Source organism: Equus przewalskii, chromosome 18 (assembly GCF_037783145.1).
Source record: "Equus przewalskii isolate Varuska chromosome 18, EquPr2, whole genome shotgun sequence".
In the NCBI taxonomy this organism is placed as follows: domain Eukaryota; kingdom Metazoa; phylum Chordata; class Mammalia; order Perissodactyla; family Equidae; genus Equus; species Equus przewalskii.
Genome location: NC_091848.1, coordinates 29070465 through 29089281, shown reverse-complemented (window position 1 = coordinate 29089281; position 18817 = coordinate 29070465). Strand labels below are relative to the sequence as shown.

The window sequence follows — 18817 nt, the reverse complement described above, 5'->3', positions numbered from 1 at the left end:
AAATGATAAAAACGCACATGGAGGAGAGATCAGATTTAAGCTAATCTTGTACTTTATGGATGAAATATGAGCCATGACAGACCGCTTCTCAGATCGTGAAAGAAAAGCATTCCAATAAATTTTTAGATAATTTTGGGACATCCCAATGTGAAACGGTGGAAAAAGAAAGAAAGGACACAATCTAGTGAGGGAATGGAGAATCAGAAACAGGTCCAGCAACACAAAAGCCTCTGTGACTGTAGGATGTCACCTGACTTCCACGTTCTTCAGCTTTTCTCATTAGTGAAATGGGAGTTATAAAACTTGTTGTACCTAGTTCACAAAGACGTAGGGTCAAAATGAGGGAACACACATGCAACGATGTTGGAATGTAGTGTTACGAATACAGAGTATGTTATAAATTCTGTACAACTGGATTAAAGCCTTTGGGAACTAGATGCTATAACATAAAAGAAGAAATGCTTTCCAAAAACATCTATTTGCCAAAGAGAGGAAAAAACTGTTAAAACAATTCTAAAGCTACTTCTCAGCAAGATGGTGATATTTGGAAGCGTTTCTATAATCCATGCAAACATGAAATTGTTTGTCAAACACGCACGCCACTTTGGTCTTGGGCATTCTTTGATCAGCTAGTTAAAACCAGTCTTGTAGGTCTCCTCCCTTCTATTTGCACTTTATTCATGTTATAATACATTACACAATAAACTTTGAAATAGAATAAACATTCTTGTACCTTTTTCAATTTTTGAAAATATTTCCATGTTTTCTTATAAAAGTTACAGGAAGGTGTTCCCCCCCACCCCCAACATTTTAAATCAGAACTCTTTGGCCTAATTCAGGGCTCTGATGTATAGTTGTAGAGACTTCTTTTTGGGAAAGGTGTTTCTACAAATAATAAATATATATGTACCAATAAATTATGACTCATGTTATAGAACCTATGTGTATAAACAAATTTAGCACTTCCTTAATAAATGCAATTTTAATTTCTTATTACCCTGTGTTTGTGATTTTATTCCTTTCTTTTTTCCTGATGAGGAAGATTGTCACTGAACAAACATCTGTGCCAATCTTCCTCTGTCTTATGTAGGACCCCACCACAGTGCAGCCTGACAAGCTGTTCTAGGCCCGAATCGGGGATCCGAACCTGCAAACTCTGGGCTGCAGAAGCAGAGTGCGCACCACGCACCACTAGGTCGGCCCCTATTCGTTTTTTTAATCACATCTTAATGTGACATTTCTTCAAAATAATGAGACTGGGAACTATCTTACATTCCAGGGACTGCAAACGTTTGTATCCTATGAGTAGGGTACTTCTTGTTGGCATAAGGCTTTACAGTTTCACAAAAAGGACCACACAAAGGACTTTCAAACAGCATGAAGCAGGCAAGAACACATCAGCTCAAATTGCTAGGAGCCAGCCAGAACATGGGCCTTTGGTTCCCAGATCAGGACTTTTCCTACTAAATGACACTTTTTCTCTCTCTGATCTACTGTTACATATCAAAAAAAAATGTCCTTATAGGACCAGGGAGAAACTTTCCAACATTAAATAGGGATCTCTAAATTTTAAGGGGGAGAAATCCCCCCGAGGGGTGATGAAGATGACCTTTGAACTTAGGGGTCAAGTTTAATGGCATATAGGCACCCAGCGCTCTTACCGTCCAGGTAGCCGACTTGGCGGTGCTGGACTGCTGGAAGGACACGTCGAAGCTGTGCGGGCCTGGGTAGTCGGTGTTGGAAGGGATGGCAGGCGACGGCGAGAGGGCGTCGAAAGTGGAGCTGGGCTGCGCATAGGGCGAGGGTGCCGTGACACTGTTCTGCGCGTGGTCTGTGTTGTAGGGGCTGGTGGACGAGGAGCCGTTCTGAATCTGCTGGTCCATGCTGTTCAGGAGCCCCAGGTTCGTGTACTGTGGCTGCAAGACACCCAGAAACCCTGATGTTAGCCATTTAAACTACGGATCATTACTCCAAACAAAGGCATCATTTGGTACATGCCTTCTACAGTGTTCGACCTCAGGTCTGTAACACTTCACATTCAAGGTGAAATGAGCAATTTGTGATACACTGTTAAAGACACCAAGAGAAGTCTGAACACTATGTGTGTTGTGTAATGACCTGCACAGATCACACAGCTCTTATGTGCAGCCTTTAAGATTGTGGTCTCTTCAAGAGTATTTGAAAGTAGAATATGTGCTTATTCACAACCTTGGGCAAAAAGTGCCCAGTGCTCAGGAGCTGTTTAGGAATTCTTTAAAACAAATTAATACCACCTGCTGTTTCTCAGTTTTCTTCTTCTTCTGGCATAGTATTCAGAATGAGGAAGAGCAGTAGAGGGGATTTAAGCATCAAATTGTTGTATATGGGGCAAAATCAGATGACATCCTTTTAGTGTTACAATTCTCAATTCTGCCTCAGGGTATCAAGAGTTCCCCTAAATGACTGGTTCCATACAGACTGGAGGGGCATGGGTAGCAAAATTAGGGAGAGCCAACTATATATTATAAAGGGTAACATGCTAGTGTATCATCCAAACACTGTCTAATTTTTTATGTTTTTTTCATTTCTTTGTAGCAGTTTATTCTTTTCTAGAGTAGGACATAAGAGAAAAACCAACTAGTTATGATTAAAATTCTATATTTGATATAATTCAGAAGTACATTAGCTCACAGAGTTCCTCTATGTGAATGAGCCCCAGCAGAGTAGGTAAGCAAGATGCTCATGGAAAGAATGAATTAATTTCTTTTTTGTCATTGTAAAACACAGATATACACATATTACATTTTACTTTTTTTTTTCTGCTTTTTCTCCCCAAATTCCCCCAGTACATAGTTGTATATTTTAGTTGTGGGTCCTTCTAGTTGTGGCATGAGATTTCTTATTTAATCTGCAAAACAACTTGACTGTATTACCATCAGAGAGAGGAAGTGATTTGCTTAAGCATTGGCTAATGAGCAAAGAGTGGGGATTTTGAAACCAAATCTTCTGATTCCAAGTCCAGGGCTCTGCCCACGCCATCACAACTGTCAGCCTGAGCAGATAATTTAAGTCATTCCTAAACCTGAGTCCAATTGGACACATTTCCCAAAGGCGCAACCAGCCTACAGCACAGGTTTCCCCTTGTGAAACCTTCTGACACATGGAAATCTCACTGCTTCTTCAAGTGAGCGAAGGGAAAACAAATCAAAAGTGAGAAGAGAGGCAGTCCTGTTGGTACCTATTTTATAAAGGAAATGAGGAGTCTGGCTCTTCAATGGAAATAGAACTCTGAGTCCCAGTCCAAGCAAAACCACGGAGGAAAATTCACCAAGACATAGGCGCTTGATAAAAATTTTAATTAAACTCTGGAAATAAAATTATTTTACTAAACTTTAATTATTTCACACGGGGAGGAGAAACGGACTTTGCCATTCCATTCAGTCCTGAGAGCATCTGTCTAAATGTTAATGGTCGCATGCCCATTCCATTACATTTATACATTCGCATTCCACTGCCGAATGCCACGTCCCCATTTGCTCTTCAAATAGCTATTAATCTCTTTACACTTATCCCCATGCTGACAAGGGCAGCTGTTCGTCTCGCCTCCTCTCCCCTCTGACTTCTACAGCTCCTATTCCTCTCCTATGCTCCATCTTCAGCTTCCCCTCTTGACAGGTGCCAAGAAACTGCAGGTGAGACAACCAGGGGAGAAAAAAAATAAAACCCAAGGCCCCTACAAATGCGTCCACACCCCTGGCTGAATTAAAGCTTTTAGGTATCCAAGCCTGCGGCAACAGCCCAAGAAGGGGATTGAAAAGATATTGTTTGTGTTCAAGTTAAGGGTCAGTATACAAAGCACTCCGGAACGTCCTGGAGAAATCAGATAATGCTCCCAGAGGCACGTGCTTCCCTGCAGCAGCACAATTAGGGAGGCAGCCGGCCCTGACAAAAAGGACAAAGAAACTCGTGAGCACTTTCTCACAGGCAGTAAAATGCCTGCTGGGCCACCCTTTTCCTCCTCCTTCTAGCTACACAGAATGGAACTGCAGCTAATTGTGGGCTTGGATGAGAACAAAGAAACATGGTCCTTTGAAATTTTTTTTTTCAATACAGGTAAAGAGAAAAGTTTTGGGATCCAGCTTTAAAAGCCAGTGAGCAAACACTGAATGCTTCTTGAAGGACTTCAGAGAAATGGAAACTCCATTTACCTCCAAGGCACAAAGGAGACCCGGGAAGAGCAGTAAGACTGAACATATTTGGGTGGCACCAAAGAAGCAAAAACTATATTCCAATAGTCTTTAATAGCACTGTGGGTGCTGACAGGTATACTTTTAAATGCCATAATTTACAATCCATATAGTTCCAGGTAAAATACTTTACTTAACAACAATAGGATTTGTTTCCAAGGCTAATTCCTCAATTTATGTAACATAAAGCTAGATTTCTCAGGTTTAGGCAAAGAGCTGCTTACTATCCAAGATAAAAAGGGAAGACACATTTCAGTTTAAACTTTTCCGCAATTTTAAAGCAACATAAGCCAAGTAGTATAATCAATTGTCTTAAAAAAAAAAAAAAGCATACAACCAATGCTAATAACTGAATCAATTCACCTAAAATAAACACAAACAAAAACAAATCCACCAAAGTAAGAATTACTATGACTGGAAATCTACTTGGGTACTTTTCATATCTTCATTTAAAATGAATGTCATAAACCTGCCATAGGAAACAGTACTTTAGAAGTTAATTTTAAAAACATTTAGTTAACAACCACAAAAAGGCTCTTATTTGCTTATTTCTTTGATTTGAAGAAAAAGGGGACATGCTCACACAGTACGATTGGAAACCGAGGGCAGACCAACATAGCCAAGAAGAACAAGTGATACATAGACAGGACCAGCAAAATAATTTGCACAGCCCATTGCAAAATGAAAACACAGGCCCTCTTGTTTATAAATTATTAAAAGTTTCAAAATGGTAACAGCAGAGCATTAAACCAAGCATGGGGCCCTTTGTGACTGCAGACTTCGCATGCCTAAGAAGCTAGCTCTGTATCAGCTTAATGTGAATAATATTTATCCCTTATTCTCCACCAAAGTGAAGCTTGTGGGGTGAAGGGAGCAACACCTATGCTCGTTCTTAACTGTCAGTAATTCCATAAACACAGAGAGGAGAAACTTACATTATGCTGGAATGCTAACATAACTCCTGTTTACAATGACAAGTGAAAGAGCCTCAGAACTTAGAACATGACACTTTCATAGCAGTCACAAAAACTGCCCTCGGAAGAACTCTGTGGAGTCCCATATGTCCCATGTGTTTCTTATGTAACAAAAATTATTAGAATATTTGCAATGAAATAGGAAGTAGGTTGTCCCTTTCTAACCACAAGTTGTCTTGATCTCTGAATAACCTTAACGTACCCATAGGCACTCAGTGAATGAACAAATGAAAAATGTTCTATAGCTACCCTATCATGTCTGAAAGAGGAGATGGTCTTCTTCCCACAAAATATAAAAGGCAAAAATGCACACAATTTGTCTGATATCTACTGTAAGCTTGATAAAGTAAAACAATTGATTTCCTCTGAATTAAAACAGATGCTTCATTTCCCATAAAATAACTTTGAAATAGGAAACTCACTGCCTGGATCCTAGAAAATTACCAACATCTTTAGCTGGAATATATTCAGGTTCATCACAGACTAGCCGATCTGATGACAGAAAGGATGAAACACACCTTGGTCCCAGAGACTTAACACACTGTATGTTAACTCTGTAATCACAGAACACCCTGGGGGTCTTCTGAAACAAGGAGCTGGCAATAATAAGTGTAGGGATACCCAGGGGCTGAGTCTCAAACTGCTTGCTTTTACCATCAGGAAAGAACAAGTATAAGTACCATTCCCAAACACAGAAAGAGTGTTTTCTTGGCGTTTGTTTCTCTTCTCCTATAAGTCCTTCTGCATTCTCGCAGCCATCTAAAGACTCTGATTTATTTCTTCACCAAACTTCAGTTTGGAGGCTTAGAATTAAAATATCAATATAGAAGATTTGGTTTTTCCTGACTGGTCACTGCTTTAAAAGTGTCCTATAAATGCAATCCCTTTAGTTTCATTTTATTTTTCTTTCCTGGATTACATCATTTGATGGTCTTAAATTCTGAATATATTATGAGCCTGAATTATCTTCTTATCAGCTCAGAAATAATGTATCTATATATATCGCTGTAAACAAAACTCAATATTGAATACCTGGGTTTACAGTTATTTAAAGTTGACAGTGCAATTAATTTCCTGCAAAAGAATTTAATATCAGAAAGGGATTTCAATCAAGTCATTTGACCAATACAACGGAAACAGGGACTTAGATATAATTTGTGTTTCTGAATATCTCGCTCTTTCCATTTATCTGTATAAAAGAAACTTTATAAGTTCTCTTTCCCAGATATTACTATCTGTAATAGCTAATTTATGGCTACACGGCAACAACAGACAACAATATGTGGCAAACGATTAATGAAAAATGGGAATGAGAGCCAAATCAGGGACAAGAGAGGTTACTGTTGGGATATATTATCATAATTTATTTATCTCAATTCAAATGTTCCCTTGTTACAGAAAACAATAACTTGCCCAAATTTCATTTGGAAGAAATTATATTTATTACCCTTGACTGCCTGTTAGGTGAGGCTAGGGAATTGAACATTCTTCAGCACTCCTACATTCCTGAAGGGATGCTAGTAATGCAAAGGAACTCCGAACTTAGACTTGATGCTATGGGGTCTGGTGAACACTGCCACTAATGTGCTGTATACCCCTGGGCAAGGTTCTTGACAACCTGCACCTTGGTTTTCTACAAGGAGGTTGATTCTGATGATCAAACATAAAGGAAGCACGCATTCTAACATTCTGATAGATATGACCGTCCTCAACCACAAAGCTATTGAAAATGCCACGAGATCACTTTCACAAAATGAGATAACTGTATTTCCTTGATATGGATTTACCAGGCCAAACCCAGAAATCTAAAATGTGTCAGGCAGCATATATAGTTTCCCCAGCTGATATAACCTTTCACCTTGGGCGTCACGGAGGAGCTTTTGTGAACATTCTAAAGCCCCTCCTGGGAAAAGAAAACAGTTTTCTTTGCAACCCTGGCCGTACAAAGCATTCATTCGATTATGCTCCAGCAGACAGTACTACATTTTCATTCCCAAATATCATCAGGATAGTGGCTTTTCAACAAGCACTGCCTTAGGGAGAAATACTTGTCATTTTTTCAGTCTCCTACCACCTGCCTCACCTCAAAGAATGATGGTTTGTTTTATGCTAGAATTAAGCACAATTGACTTAAAGTGCTCCATGCGAGGTCAAGATGCAATCTGAATCATAACGTCAGTTTACAGCACCATCTTTCCCCCTTAAGAATTTATTTAGTATCACATTTTTCTCAAAACCAGATTCTGTTAGGTATAAAATATTTCACCTCTTTTATCTTTCAAATGTTCTTAAAAAGTGAATGTTTGGAGGTAAAATATACTCATATCTTATAATGAACAAAATGTAAGAATATAGCACTTAAGCGCACACGAACCTAGAAAGATAGTAGCAGAGTTTACTAGAACTTTTGTGTTTTTTTTTGAGGAAGATTAGCCCTGAGCTAACTACTGCCAATCCTCCTCTTTTTGCTGAGGAAGCCTGGCCCTGAGCTAACATCTGTGCCCATCTTCCTCTACTTTATATGTGGGATGCCCACCACAGCATGGCTTGCCAAGCGGTACCATGTCTGCACCCGGGATCCGAACCAGCGAACCCCAGGCCGCCAAAGCAGAATGTGTGCACTTAACCGCTGCACCACCGGGCCAGCCCCACTGGAACGTTTTTATGTTCTCACACAAAGTGTCAAGATTCCTTTAGGACCAAGATTCCATAACATAGGGGAGAGCTCCCTAAAAGCCTTAAGCTATACAGACAATGGTAGGTGAGACGAATAGAGTTGCCTGATCAGATGGACAACAATGTCAACAAATATTAGACACAGCATTTGAAAAGCCACTAAGTGTGAAAAATACTGAAGTTAAAATTCAATCCAAATAAAGCTAAATTACACGGCGTAGAGCTCAACTAAGGAAAAACAAACTTTAAATTCTATGATTTCTGTATGTACCCCCTTCTAGTAATAATGACAAATGAACCAAATTATAATCATGAGCACCTCAATTCTGAAAGAAACTGACATCACCATTATATACCAAAAAGCATTAGGCTTAGCAGAAAGCAGAAAGGTATAATTTTAACACTCAATAATTCTTGATCCAAATATTAGGGAAAAATACACACAGTTTCAGTTTCTTCAAAGTGAATCAAGAGATATTTATTAACTTTGGAACAAAAATATGTTTGCAGATATTTTCAATCTATAGTCATCGCTGTTTTAATAGCTTTATTTAGCAGACACAGTAATGTGAAGGGAAGAAAGAAGAGAGTAATAAAAATCTGTCTACACTGCAGATCGTCTATAGAAAAACATACTATGGTGACTTTAGAAGCTCATCAGTAGAGTAGTGCTTTGGTGGTTTTTAAAGTGAGCTTAAAATATTTTAAAATAATTTTGATAATGCATCTGTCTAGACCGTATCAGAAATTATGATATAATACAATGGGGTGATTAAATGCGATTAACATTTTATCACAAGAAATAGCTTTGCTCACCATAACATGAAACTGACGACGTATCAATTTCAATAAAATAATAGTGATCACCAAGATTAAAAAAAACGTCTGAGGGGGCCAGCCAGTGGCGCAGTGGTTAAGTGCACATATTCTGCTTTGGGGGGCCCGGGGTTCACAGGTTCAGATCCCGAGTGTGGACATGGCACCACTCGTCAAGCCATGCTCTAATAGGCATCCCACATATAAAGTAGAGGAAGATGGGCACAGATGTTAGCTCAGGACCAGTCTTCCTCAGCAAAAAGAGGAGGATTGGCAGCAGTTAGCTCAGGGCTAATCTTCCTCAAAAAGATAAGATGTCTGAAACGGCCAGCCCAGTGATGTAGTGGTTAAGTTCTCACGCTCCACTTCAGCTGCCCAGGGTTCACAGGTTCAGGTCCCGGGTGCGGACCTAGTACAGTTCACCAAGCCACACTGTGGCAGCATCCCACATGAAATGGAAGAAGATCGGCACAGATGTTAGCTCAGGGCCAATCTTCCTCACACACACACACACACACACACAAATATGAAATATATTCAGCATCCATATTCAATCCTCTCTATAAAAAGAAAATTAACCAGTACTGCTACTGCCACTGTGAAAGCTCTAAAGCCTTACTCTGATCCTTAGAGAGTTCAAGTGCTTTGCATGAACTCATTTAATCCTCATGAGCTAGGTGGCATTATTATCCCATGTTTTATACATATTTTATAGATGAGGAAACTGAAGCTCTTGCAAGATTAGGTAACTTGCTTACGGTAGTAAGTGACAGAGCCCAAATGTGAAACCAGTAAATCTGGCTTGCGAACCCGCTCTCTTAATTATCCTTCATTCTGATTGCATGTAAATTGGAGTCACTGAAACTTCTGCCTGGGATTTTTATCTAAAACTTACAATCAATGAAAACATGCCTCTTCTATAACTAAAAAAAAAAAATGTTTTCCACTCCTTAAAGATAGGATATAAAACTAACCATTCTGAGAATATGTGTAATTGCAGCAAGTCAGACTCAGCTCTTGGAGTTACCGGGTGGTAGCTCACTGCAAATCTGACCATGCCACTCTCAGGCTTGAATACCTTGAGCAGCTTCCCACTCTCTTAAAATAAAGGCCCCAAGTCTTTAAAATGGCCGATGTGCACTATTTGAAACTCTCCCCTTTGCTCACTAAAAGGCAACCAAATAGGCATTACTTCGGTTTTTCAAAAGCAAACTCCCTCAGGCCTCAAGCCTTTTGCCCTTGCAGACTGTTTCCTGACTCATCTTGCAGCTTTTAGCTTCAGTGTCACCTCCCAGGAAACCCCTTCTTGAACTGCCCAGATCTTGTTCTCCTTTGTTCCACATTGTCATAGCACTCTAACTTTTTCTTTGCATTACATAATTATAATGGAAATTAATTATCTGTATACATATTTTTTAATGTTGGTCTTCTCTGTTAGACCATAAATTTATGACAGATTATATCTGGCTTGCTGAGTGCTGAGTCTCATCTCCGGAACAGTGTCTGAGACATAGTAGAGGCTCAGGAAATATTTATTCAAAGAACCAATGCAAAGCATTTCAAAATAAAGATCACTTTCAGAAAGCATCTCTTTTACGCTAACACAATGAAGTATAGATTTTTCTGCTAAAGTCTGTCTCCATATTGGGTTCACCTGTTTACATACTCCTGCCAGGTGAATGTTATAGTGCATCTCCAGATAATCTCTATGACCTTTACTTTGTGTTTTGCTTTGTTTTGGTAGGTGGGAATTGGGCTTTTAGCTTCAGCTTTTATGGGAACTAGTAGCAGAATAGCCAGTCCTGTCACTCACAAGGCAATGAGTAATACTCGGTAACTCACACCTAGCTGGGAAGTTTTTTAATGAGCTTCTACTTCCTTAAAACAAACACATACATGTTTTTGTGCCAAGGCAGTGTATTTTACCTGATGGTCTAGTTTGTTTCTAATGCATTTGGTGAGCAATAAGAATCCAAACCTTTGCGGTCGTATAATTATTCACTTCCTATGGATGGTACTTGTGGCCAAGTGCATGTTGCTTAGGAAAGAAACCACTCAGAAACAAGCTTGGAGAAGACTTTCGTTTCTGGTAGATAGGCCACAAGATTGGTCCCTCCCTCTCTAATTTCCATGATTTTCTGCCCAGTTAGCCAGAATTCAGTTTAGAATAATGCCATAATTAAAGGCTTACAAATGTATGTTTTGAGGAACTGAGATTGTAGTTTATCAGACTTACAATTCATTTCTTGCAAATGGTCTAAATTCATGACTTCATTTTCCAGACTTTATAACCCACACTCAGAGGGTGAAACACTAGCCTTTATTTGCAAATGCAAAACCAAAGCATGAAACAAGGAGCATACTATTCAGCTTTACTATTCTATACATATTCAAAAGAGGAACACTGTTTCATGAGCACTGATTTGCTTTGGCTTGTCAAAGCTCTTTGCTGATTGCTGAATATTTCATTATGTTTGACACAAAGATTTAGTAATTTACTATACTTTGTAATTAGACATGGTGACTTACATAACACTGGAGTATTCCTTTAAGCTGTCACTTTTAACTGCAAAATAAAACTGAAGTTTCCAGCTATGCAGAAGACTTGCCTTCTTTGAAAATACAGTTGTCTACTCATTTCATTCTATTTACCCCATTACGAAAGTAACAATCAATCAATCAGTGTAATAATTACAACAGCTCATTAGTGTCACTTGAACAGGAAAAAAAAAGCTGGAACACCAGGTTTAAGAACAAAATGACTTAAAGACTTCTCAGACATCCTTTAGCAATAACACTGTAGAAAATAAAGTGAAAAAGTGTTTGCAAATCGTCAAGCTTATTCACCCAGGGCAAACCACCCACCTCTCGGGTGACAATCTAGAGACAAGCAGGGGACAAAATGAATCAAGGGAACAGTGTGGAAGCAAGTAAACACTTTAAAAAAGTGACTGCAAAGCAAGATAAACATCTAATCTGTTCAGTTTTTTTAAAAAAAATCAAACACATTCTCTGTCCTCATGGGTAATCAATTAAGTGAAAGCAGCACACACTTAACACTATTTACCTCTGTTAGAGTACAAGTCTTTCCTCACTCAGGAAACTACCCTGCCTTTTCAAAACTTTCTTGCCACTTGAAGTATAATAGAAATAAATACTCTAGCTCATTAAAAAAAAAAAAAAGACTTGCAAGATGTCAAGGAAAACCATATAATTCAGGACATATAGATGGAGATAAGGCTTGTACAATGTGTGCAATTTCTTTGCTTTTTTTGCACATCAGGGACAAAGATCCATTTCTGTTAAGTATATACAATACGCCATATTTTTATCTGAAGATAACCCTTCAAGCAACAGCAACAGACACATGCCTCCATCACATTCAGGGACATTGTTTAGTGGCCCTGGAGATGATACAGAAATAAATATCACACATCCTCTACTCTTCAAGAGTCTTCCTTCAGTCTAGAGAGAAGAGAAGGCATCTGGTCACACAGAGCAATAAGAGAGGAACAGAGAAGTACAAAAGAGTTCAGAGGAAGGAGGAGTTATTCTGAATGGGGAGATCTGGGACTTTTGGAAGGGTGAAGCAGCCCCCTAGCAGGGCCTTAAAAACTGGAAAAGGATTTGACCTGTAGATAAATATCTGAGAAGTGGTGTTGGAGTGTAGAAAGAAGACAGGGAAAGTACCTTCTCTGAAATGTCACTATTCTTATTTTCAGCCTTTCAAGCTCTTCGGGATTGTCTATTGAAATAATTTCCCAGGCCTAAGGCTTATCAAGGGCTTTCAACTTCACCCAGTGTTATTACCGCTTCTGTGTATTTCTTGTGGAGTCTATAACCTTAGTCTGGTGACAGTCTCCCCATGGTCTATTTAAACGTAATCAACCCATTCCCAAAACATCTGATGTTGCCCTTTGAGAGGGTAATGGTTTTCCTTTTAATTCTGATTCCATCAATAGAGTGACACTAATCCAGACTGATTTGAGTAAACAGGGCATATTCCCCATTGTCTCTGTGATCTGAGAAAGAATAAACTTGAGAAAGATCACTGCCTGGATTGGAAATGGCCCCTTTGGGTGTTTTGCGCAAGCTTAAAAGGAAAAAGAAAATGCCTGTGCAGAGTTCTTTCCAAAGCAAGCTCACTTTGGGGGTGGTAATTCTCATAGGGGTATTATACTAAACTGCACCTATTAGTGGCTTTAGCACCAATAAGAAAGTAGAACTATTTCTTTTGTAGTGTTTCCAGAAGAGCTGATGAGAGTGTTTCATAAATTTCCGCCTCTGGCAACACACCACAGCTTGACTCAAAATTCCCTCTTTCAGCTTTTATAAGGAAATCTTTTTTTTTTTTTTTTTTTTTTTGCCATTTAAGAAACACAGACAAGATGCAATTCAGATTACAAGTTTTGCATGAGATATCAACTTACACTCTACACACATCCACTAACATTCCAAAAATGTTTTATTCTTGCCAGTTATCCCCTCGCCTAGAACCAACATGTGCTTTATCTTACCACCAGTTACTGAACATTAAATTGACAGGTGAATATCATCCGATGAAGCCATCTTGGCTAGAATCTACAAGACAGTCCAATTTTACTTCGTCTTTGGAAAAGAAACAAACAGAATATATGTTAGTCATTATCAAACATGAAATTAATTTAGAAATAAGAACTTTCCAAGAAACTTTTCTTTTGCAGAAGATGGAAAGGAATGCTTTTTGAATAGTATAGGGGTGCTTTATTATCAGGTCAAATAAGAATACCAAATGTGGGGAGGTAAAAAACTACTGTTTCTGAAAAGACTTTACAGACACTTCATTTAACTACTTATTTCTGCAAAGGAGGTTGTATAGGAACGAGGTAGTTGATAGATTTCACTGCTTCCTGTAAGGTCTGCATAGATCTAAAAGCAGGACAATCACATGCTAACGCTGGATATTTTCAAAATCCACTTTATGCAAGTGGAGGATTAGGTTGGTGAGGAAGAGAAAGGAATGGGATACAAGCTTGGACATCCCCCCATCTATGAGAGTCCAGTTCTCTCTCCTACCTTGTCTCTTTGCCCTTAAATCAAGTCACTGAACCTCCCCTTGCCTACCCTACTATTACCTCTGAAATTGCCTACATTTTCTTCCTGGGTAAGGCGGAAGTGATGAAGGAGGTTGTGGAGGGAGAAGATATATATATGGGTGGAGACATGTCTTCCCTTCAATATTTCTCTTAAAATCTTAAGTGCAAATGTGTACCCTTGTCCAAAATGAAAGTTGAAAAATTTTTAATTTTTTAAAAAAATGAGATAAGATCTTGATTTTCTTTGATGTTTTTTGTTTAATTTGGGGATTGTTTGTTTCTTAAATGGATATTTGTATTGGCTTCTGCTCTATCATTGCCAAATTGCAATTCTTATCTTGGACAAATGTCATACTTGGTATATTCTCTCACATTTAGCTCCAGGATTATTATTTGCGTTTAGAGCAGTGACCAGAGAAAAGGGTTTTCCTCTCCTGATTCTAAGATGACTATTTAATAAATAAAGTTAATCCTAATTAACATAGAGAATCAATCTGGATTTTGTTGCTAGCCTTGATTAATTTGAAAATGTAATTACTGAGTCCCTAGAAGCGTAAAGCACCTTATCTGGCTCTGTAGAGGTGTAAAGAATGGGACCAGGAAACCTTCAACTGCATACAGCCCAAGCAACCGCCTAGGCTAATTCTTCTCCCTCCCTGCCGGATGCCACCTATCACTCCTCCAGCACGTAGACAAAGTTTTGAATGCCGAATTCTGAACACTGCCTATGCTTTCAAAATATGCATTAGTTCTAGCTCTTAGGGAGATAAAAGTTCCTGTAAGCTTTTCTCACTGTTTCTACAAAAGCTTTCCATTTTGACATGCATATTAAATTGGATTATATATTAAATACAAATCAGTGTTGAAATCAACACATTCTCTCCTCAAGTCAATATATCACACTCTCTCATCTGGTCCTTTGCAGTTCTTCTTTGTATTTGTATTAATTTTCTACCCTCTACCCAGAATGACCTTCCTCCCTTCCTTCCTTGGCTAAGTTCTCATCCTTGAACTATGTGAAATATTACCTTCTTCATGAACAGTTGGAACCCATTTCTCTGCCTTTGAGAGCCTTTGATGTCTCTTACCACATTCTGTTTTATACTGGAGTCATTTATTAACATCTTCTATACCTCCTAGGATTGTGAATTCTCAGAGGCCAGTGGCTGCAACTTACTCATTTCTGCTTTCCTTACAGTGTCTAGCATGGTGACGATATTTAATTAGCTCTCAGTAAGTGTTGGGTTGCAAGGAAATGCTTCTTTTTGTAGGGGAAATAATCTAAATGGTTTGTGGCTGGGATATCAAAATCACTGTATCTGGTTTAGACCCAAATTTATACTACTTTTTCTCATTTTGGAGTGGAGGGTTGGGAAAAAGAATGAAATAATAAATGAGGTCTGTGTTTACCATATACTTTGTCTCCTAAATGGAATAGTTTTGAAAGTGAAAGGGGAGCTATTAATAAATTACATTTAAATAGCAAGCATAAATAAAGATAAACCAAGACCAATGGTTCCCAACTTACCTACAGCAGGGACCACAGCTATTAAAGAGAGCCATGGGCAAAGAATACACGAGTCATATGAGACTTTAGAAACAATCCATTTCTCCCCTTCCAAAGGTCCCAGAGAAGTGACAGATATTCTTGCAAAACAGGCAGCCAATGTGCAATGCAAAGAAATGCATTTTTATACTTCTAGGCTATCTTGAGCAAAGTCACTTATCCTTCCCAGTGTACCCTCATAGGGCTCCAATAACGCCACTCCTCTGTTCAAAATCCTGGCATGGGTGATCATGGCCACTAGATTAAACGTGTTATGGCCCTCCATGAACCACTCTATCATACATTTCCAACTCTGTTTCCTAATTCTTTCATACTTTCAATTCCATCTGAACTATTTGACATTTCTGAGTACCACAGCATTTACCCCACCTCTGCGTCTCTGCTGCTCTTTGTTTCTTCACCTGAAATCCTCCTTCCCTCTTAGGTTTCTAGGACTTAGAAGGTTCCTTCTGTCCTTCCAAGTGCAGCTGCATCCTACATGTACGGATTGACTTTCTCGATTCTCCTGCTGCAAGCTACTTTCTTTCTCTTTGATTCGTTTTATTATCTTGCTCACACTTCTCATACGACACTGAAGATCTGTCCTGTATTATAACTGTATGTATTTATTCTCCTTATGAACTGTAAATTTCTTGTATAAGAACTGTTTGTTACTCATTTTCATGTCCCAGCTACCATCTTATATGTAACTGATGCTCAGTAAACATTTATTCAAGAGGAGTGTAGGTCCTTCTTCTAACCTCACTCTCTCCTCCTCAATACTACTATTCATGAATATTATAAAGCACAACTTAACTAAAAGGTATAAGTGAACATTATAAAATGTTTAGAGAAGTAGCACATTACTAAGCCACATTTCATTATTTTCTTGTGCCTCCAAATTGTGTTCTTAAGAGAAGATTAGGAATAAGATTTATAGCTTAACTTTTGGATCAACTGTTTTATCTTGACACTCCAATCCAGTCTCTTCTAGAACAAAATCCACTACCCTCCTTTGTACCCTTCATAGGCAACTGAGTCTACTAAGTCGGCACTGGACACTAACGCTACATCAGTCATCTGACTTTTTCTCAATATACATTTGAAAGAAAATTCTGAGTCCAGTGGGCTTGGAAAATTTTTTTATTTTCATAATAGTTAACACCTTGTGGAAATAACTAAGTTGTTTTTCACTGAGGTATGTTTTTGGTATCGGTGTTCACTCTTTCTTACTAATTGACATAAAGCAATTAAAAGTTAAAAATGTATTCAACCGGGGAAAACTGTATTTCATAATAGTACTATGGAGGTAGGATTTTTACCTGCCCCCTTCTATCCCACTAGCTCAGGTCCCATCCAAAGCAATCACATGCACCTTAAAGCAAGGTTGGGTACATTTGTGGTAAGATATTTCTCAACCTCTTGACCCATATTATTCCTCGGTAAACATAAAATCTCATGACCTCAGATATATATATATCTGCTCCCTTAATAAGAAGAATATAGAATCTTAAGTTCTGTGTATGCTCCTTGTCTCAGAAAATTTTAGCAACTTTGCATTCAGGTAAAGTGTGTGGTATGATGCAACAGCAACCAATATTTTTTTGGTTGCTATAGCTAACCCAGACATTCATTCATGCTTCCTACCCCCTTTGAGGATCACTGCTCTTCTAAAAAACAAAACAAACCAAACATGCTTTTTCCTTATCTAGGTAAAGGATAAGTGATTTATAGTTCTCACCACTCGTTTTTCCAATCATCGTGAAGGAAGTTATGATCTATGATCTGCGATCTCAGATATCTTTCTCCCAGTGCCCTCTGGGCTTGAGGGCAACCAATTGTAAAACAAGTAGTGCAATCTACGACCACAACTTGGAGTGGAACACAGCCTGGCTGACACCCGAATTAAACCTGCAGCTTCTGCTTCCTACCTCTGCTGCTCTTACCTATGGTGCTAAACATCTCAGAAGCACAACACGGGGAAGCTTATGATAATATATTAATTATTAAGAGAAAAATTATTCCCATGGGAAAAATTTAATTCAGCCATTGGAAACAGTATTGGGATAGGAAAGATTACTGTATTTCCCTTGACCATACAGGCCCAGGGGTCAATTGAACGGCAATGACCTGGACTCTGAGAGCTTATACCGCTGTCTCAGGACTTTTCTTCTTGCTCTCAACTAGATTTGCACATCAGTTCTTCACGGAAACTTTTTTGGAGCATCTACTATGAATCACAATAACCCTTTTTAGAGTGTTTCCAGCTCTCCTTGGTATTAAAGAGAAAAACGTTAAGTAAACGGGACTCATTTATACACTTATAGCTCTCTCAACAACAGAGAGAAAAATCATTCGCCTCAATTTGTAAAATGAGGTGTTTCAGTATATGAGCCTTGAAGTCTCGTTTAGTTCTAGAATACTGTAACCCATTCACCAAAGTACTTTTACTTCTTCCCAAACCCCAAATGAGGATTTTGAATAAAAATGTCCTTCTAAGGATGAGTTTGGGAGGCTCAATCTCTCTCCGTCTCTCTCTCTCTTTCTCTCTCTCTCTCATACACACACACGCACACACACAGCCCAGAATTTCTGGCAAGAAAGTTGACCTAAAACCTAATCTGTGAAGAATTTCCTTTCTTTTGAGCCTCTTTCTCCAAGCCTGAGACCTATCCCAGAGGCTGTGTCATTCCATGCCAGGCACCTCGGAGGTGTGCTTGCTTGAGGCCTCTCCATTGTAACCCAAGGGTGGAACCTTAACCTTAAGCTGTGCCTGTTACATCCTGCCCGTGTTCTCCTCCCTTCCGGACCCTTTCCTGTTCATTAACAGCTTCCCCAAATCCAGCTCTGCTTGGGGGGAAAGAATTGCAAAGTTGTGGAAAAGGAAGTAGAGAAAGAATAATGTTTTTATATTGTTTTTGAGTTATCAACCCAAAGAAGTTGCCAGCAAATTAAATTTAAAAAATATTTGAAGTCAGAGAATGGCTTATGGTTTTAAAATAATTTTCACTCTCACAGGGAGTTACATAGCGTTTTTATTCTTAATCTGTCCAATTTTTAACAATTCATGTGTGATAATAGTAAATTGCTGTTTCTGTATTGACAGTTACTAATAAATGTTATCTTGAGGCGAATCCCAAAACATTTTAACCTTTGTATTAAATTTCAGGAGTCTCCGGGCCATGTGGTCCCAGGCATTGAATATACTCAGACATAGAACTGCATTTTCACAGAGCTAGATATTAAAACATAAACCTATGTGGAAAAGAAAGCAGTTCTTAAGCAATAGAATGGAAATCAAGCCATGAAGATCACACTTAATAGACACACTAACGGAAGGATTCAAAGTGCATGACGAAAATATATGAAAAGACGCAGGAAGGTAGAGGAATTCAGCCATATTTTTTCATAGATATCTCGTATGTACATTAGCAGCATTCCAATAGAAAACAGACAACTGCTGGCTTTTAAGCACTTGACCACATATTTACCTAAAGTTTGGAA

General features: G+C 38.7%; 1 protein-coding gene across 14 annotated transcripts in view; it reads right to left on the bottom strand.

Moving 5' to 3' along the window:
- Positions 1-18817, bottom strand: part of TP63 (tumor protein p63) — a 224950-nt gene that overhangs the window by 75220 nt on the left and 130913 nt on the right. For all 14 annotated transcript variants that reach the window (XM_070583422.1, XM_008540848.2, XM_070583419.1 and 11 more), the window contains one exon: positions 1662-1916. In XM_070583422.1, the coding sequence (XP_070439523.1) occupies positions 1662-1916 (255 nt within the window). The remainder of the gene's footprint in view (positions 1-1661; positions 1917-18817) is intronic.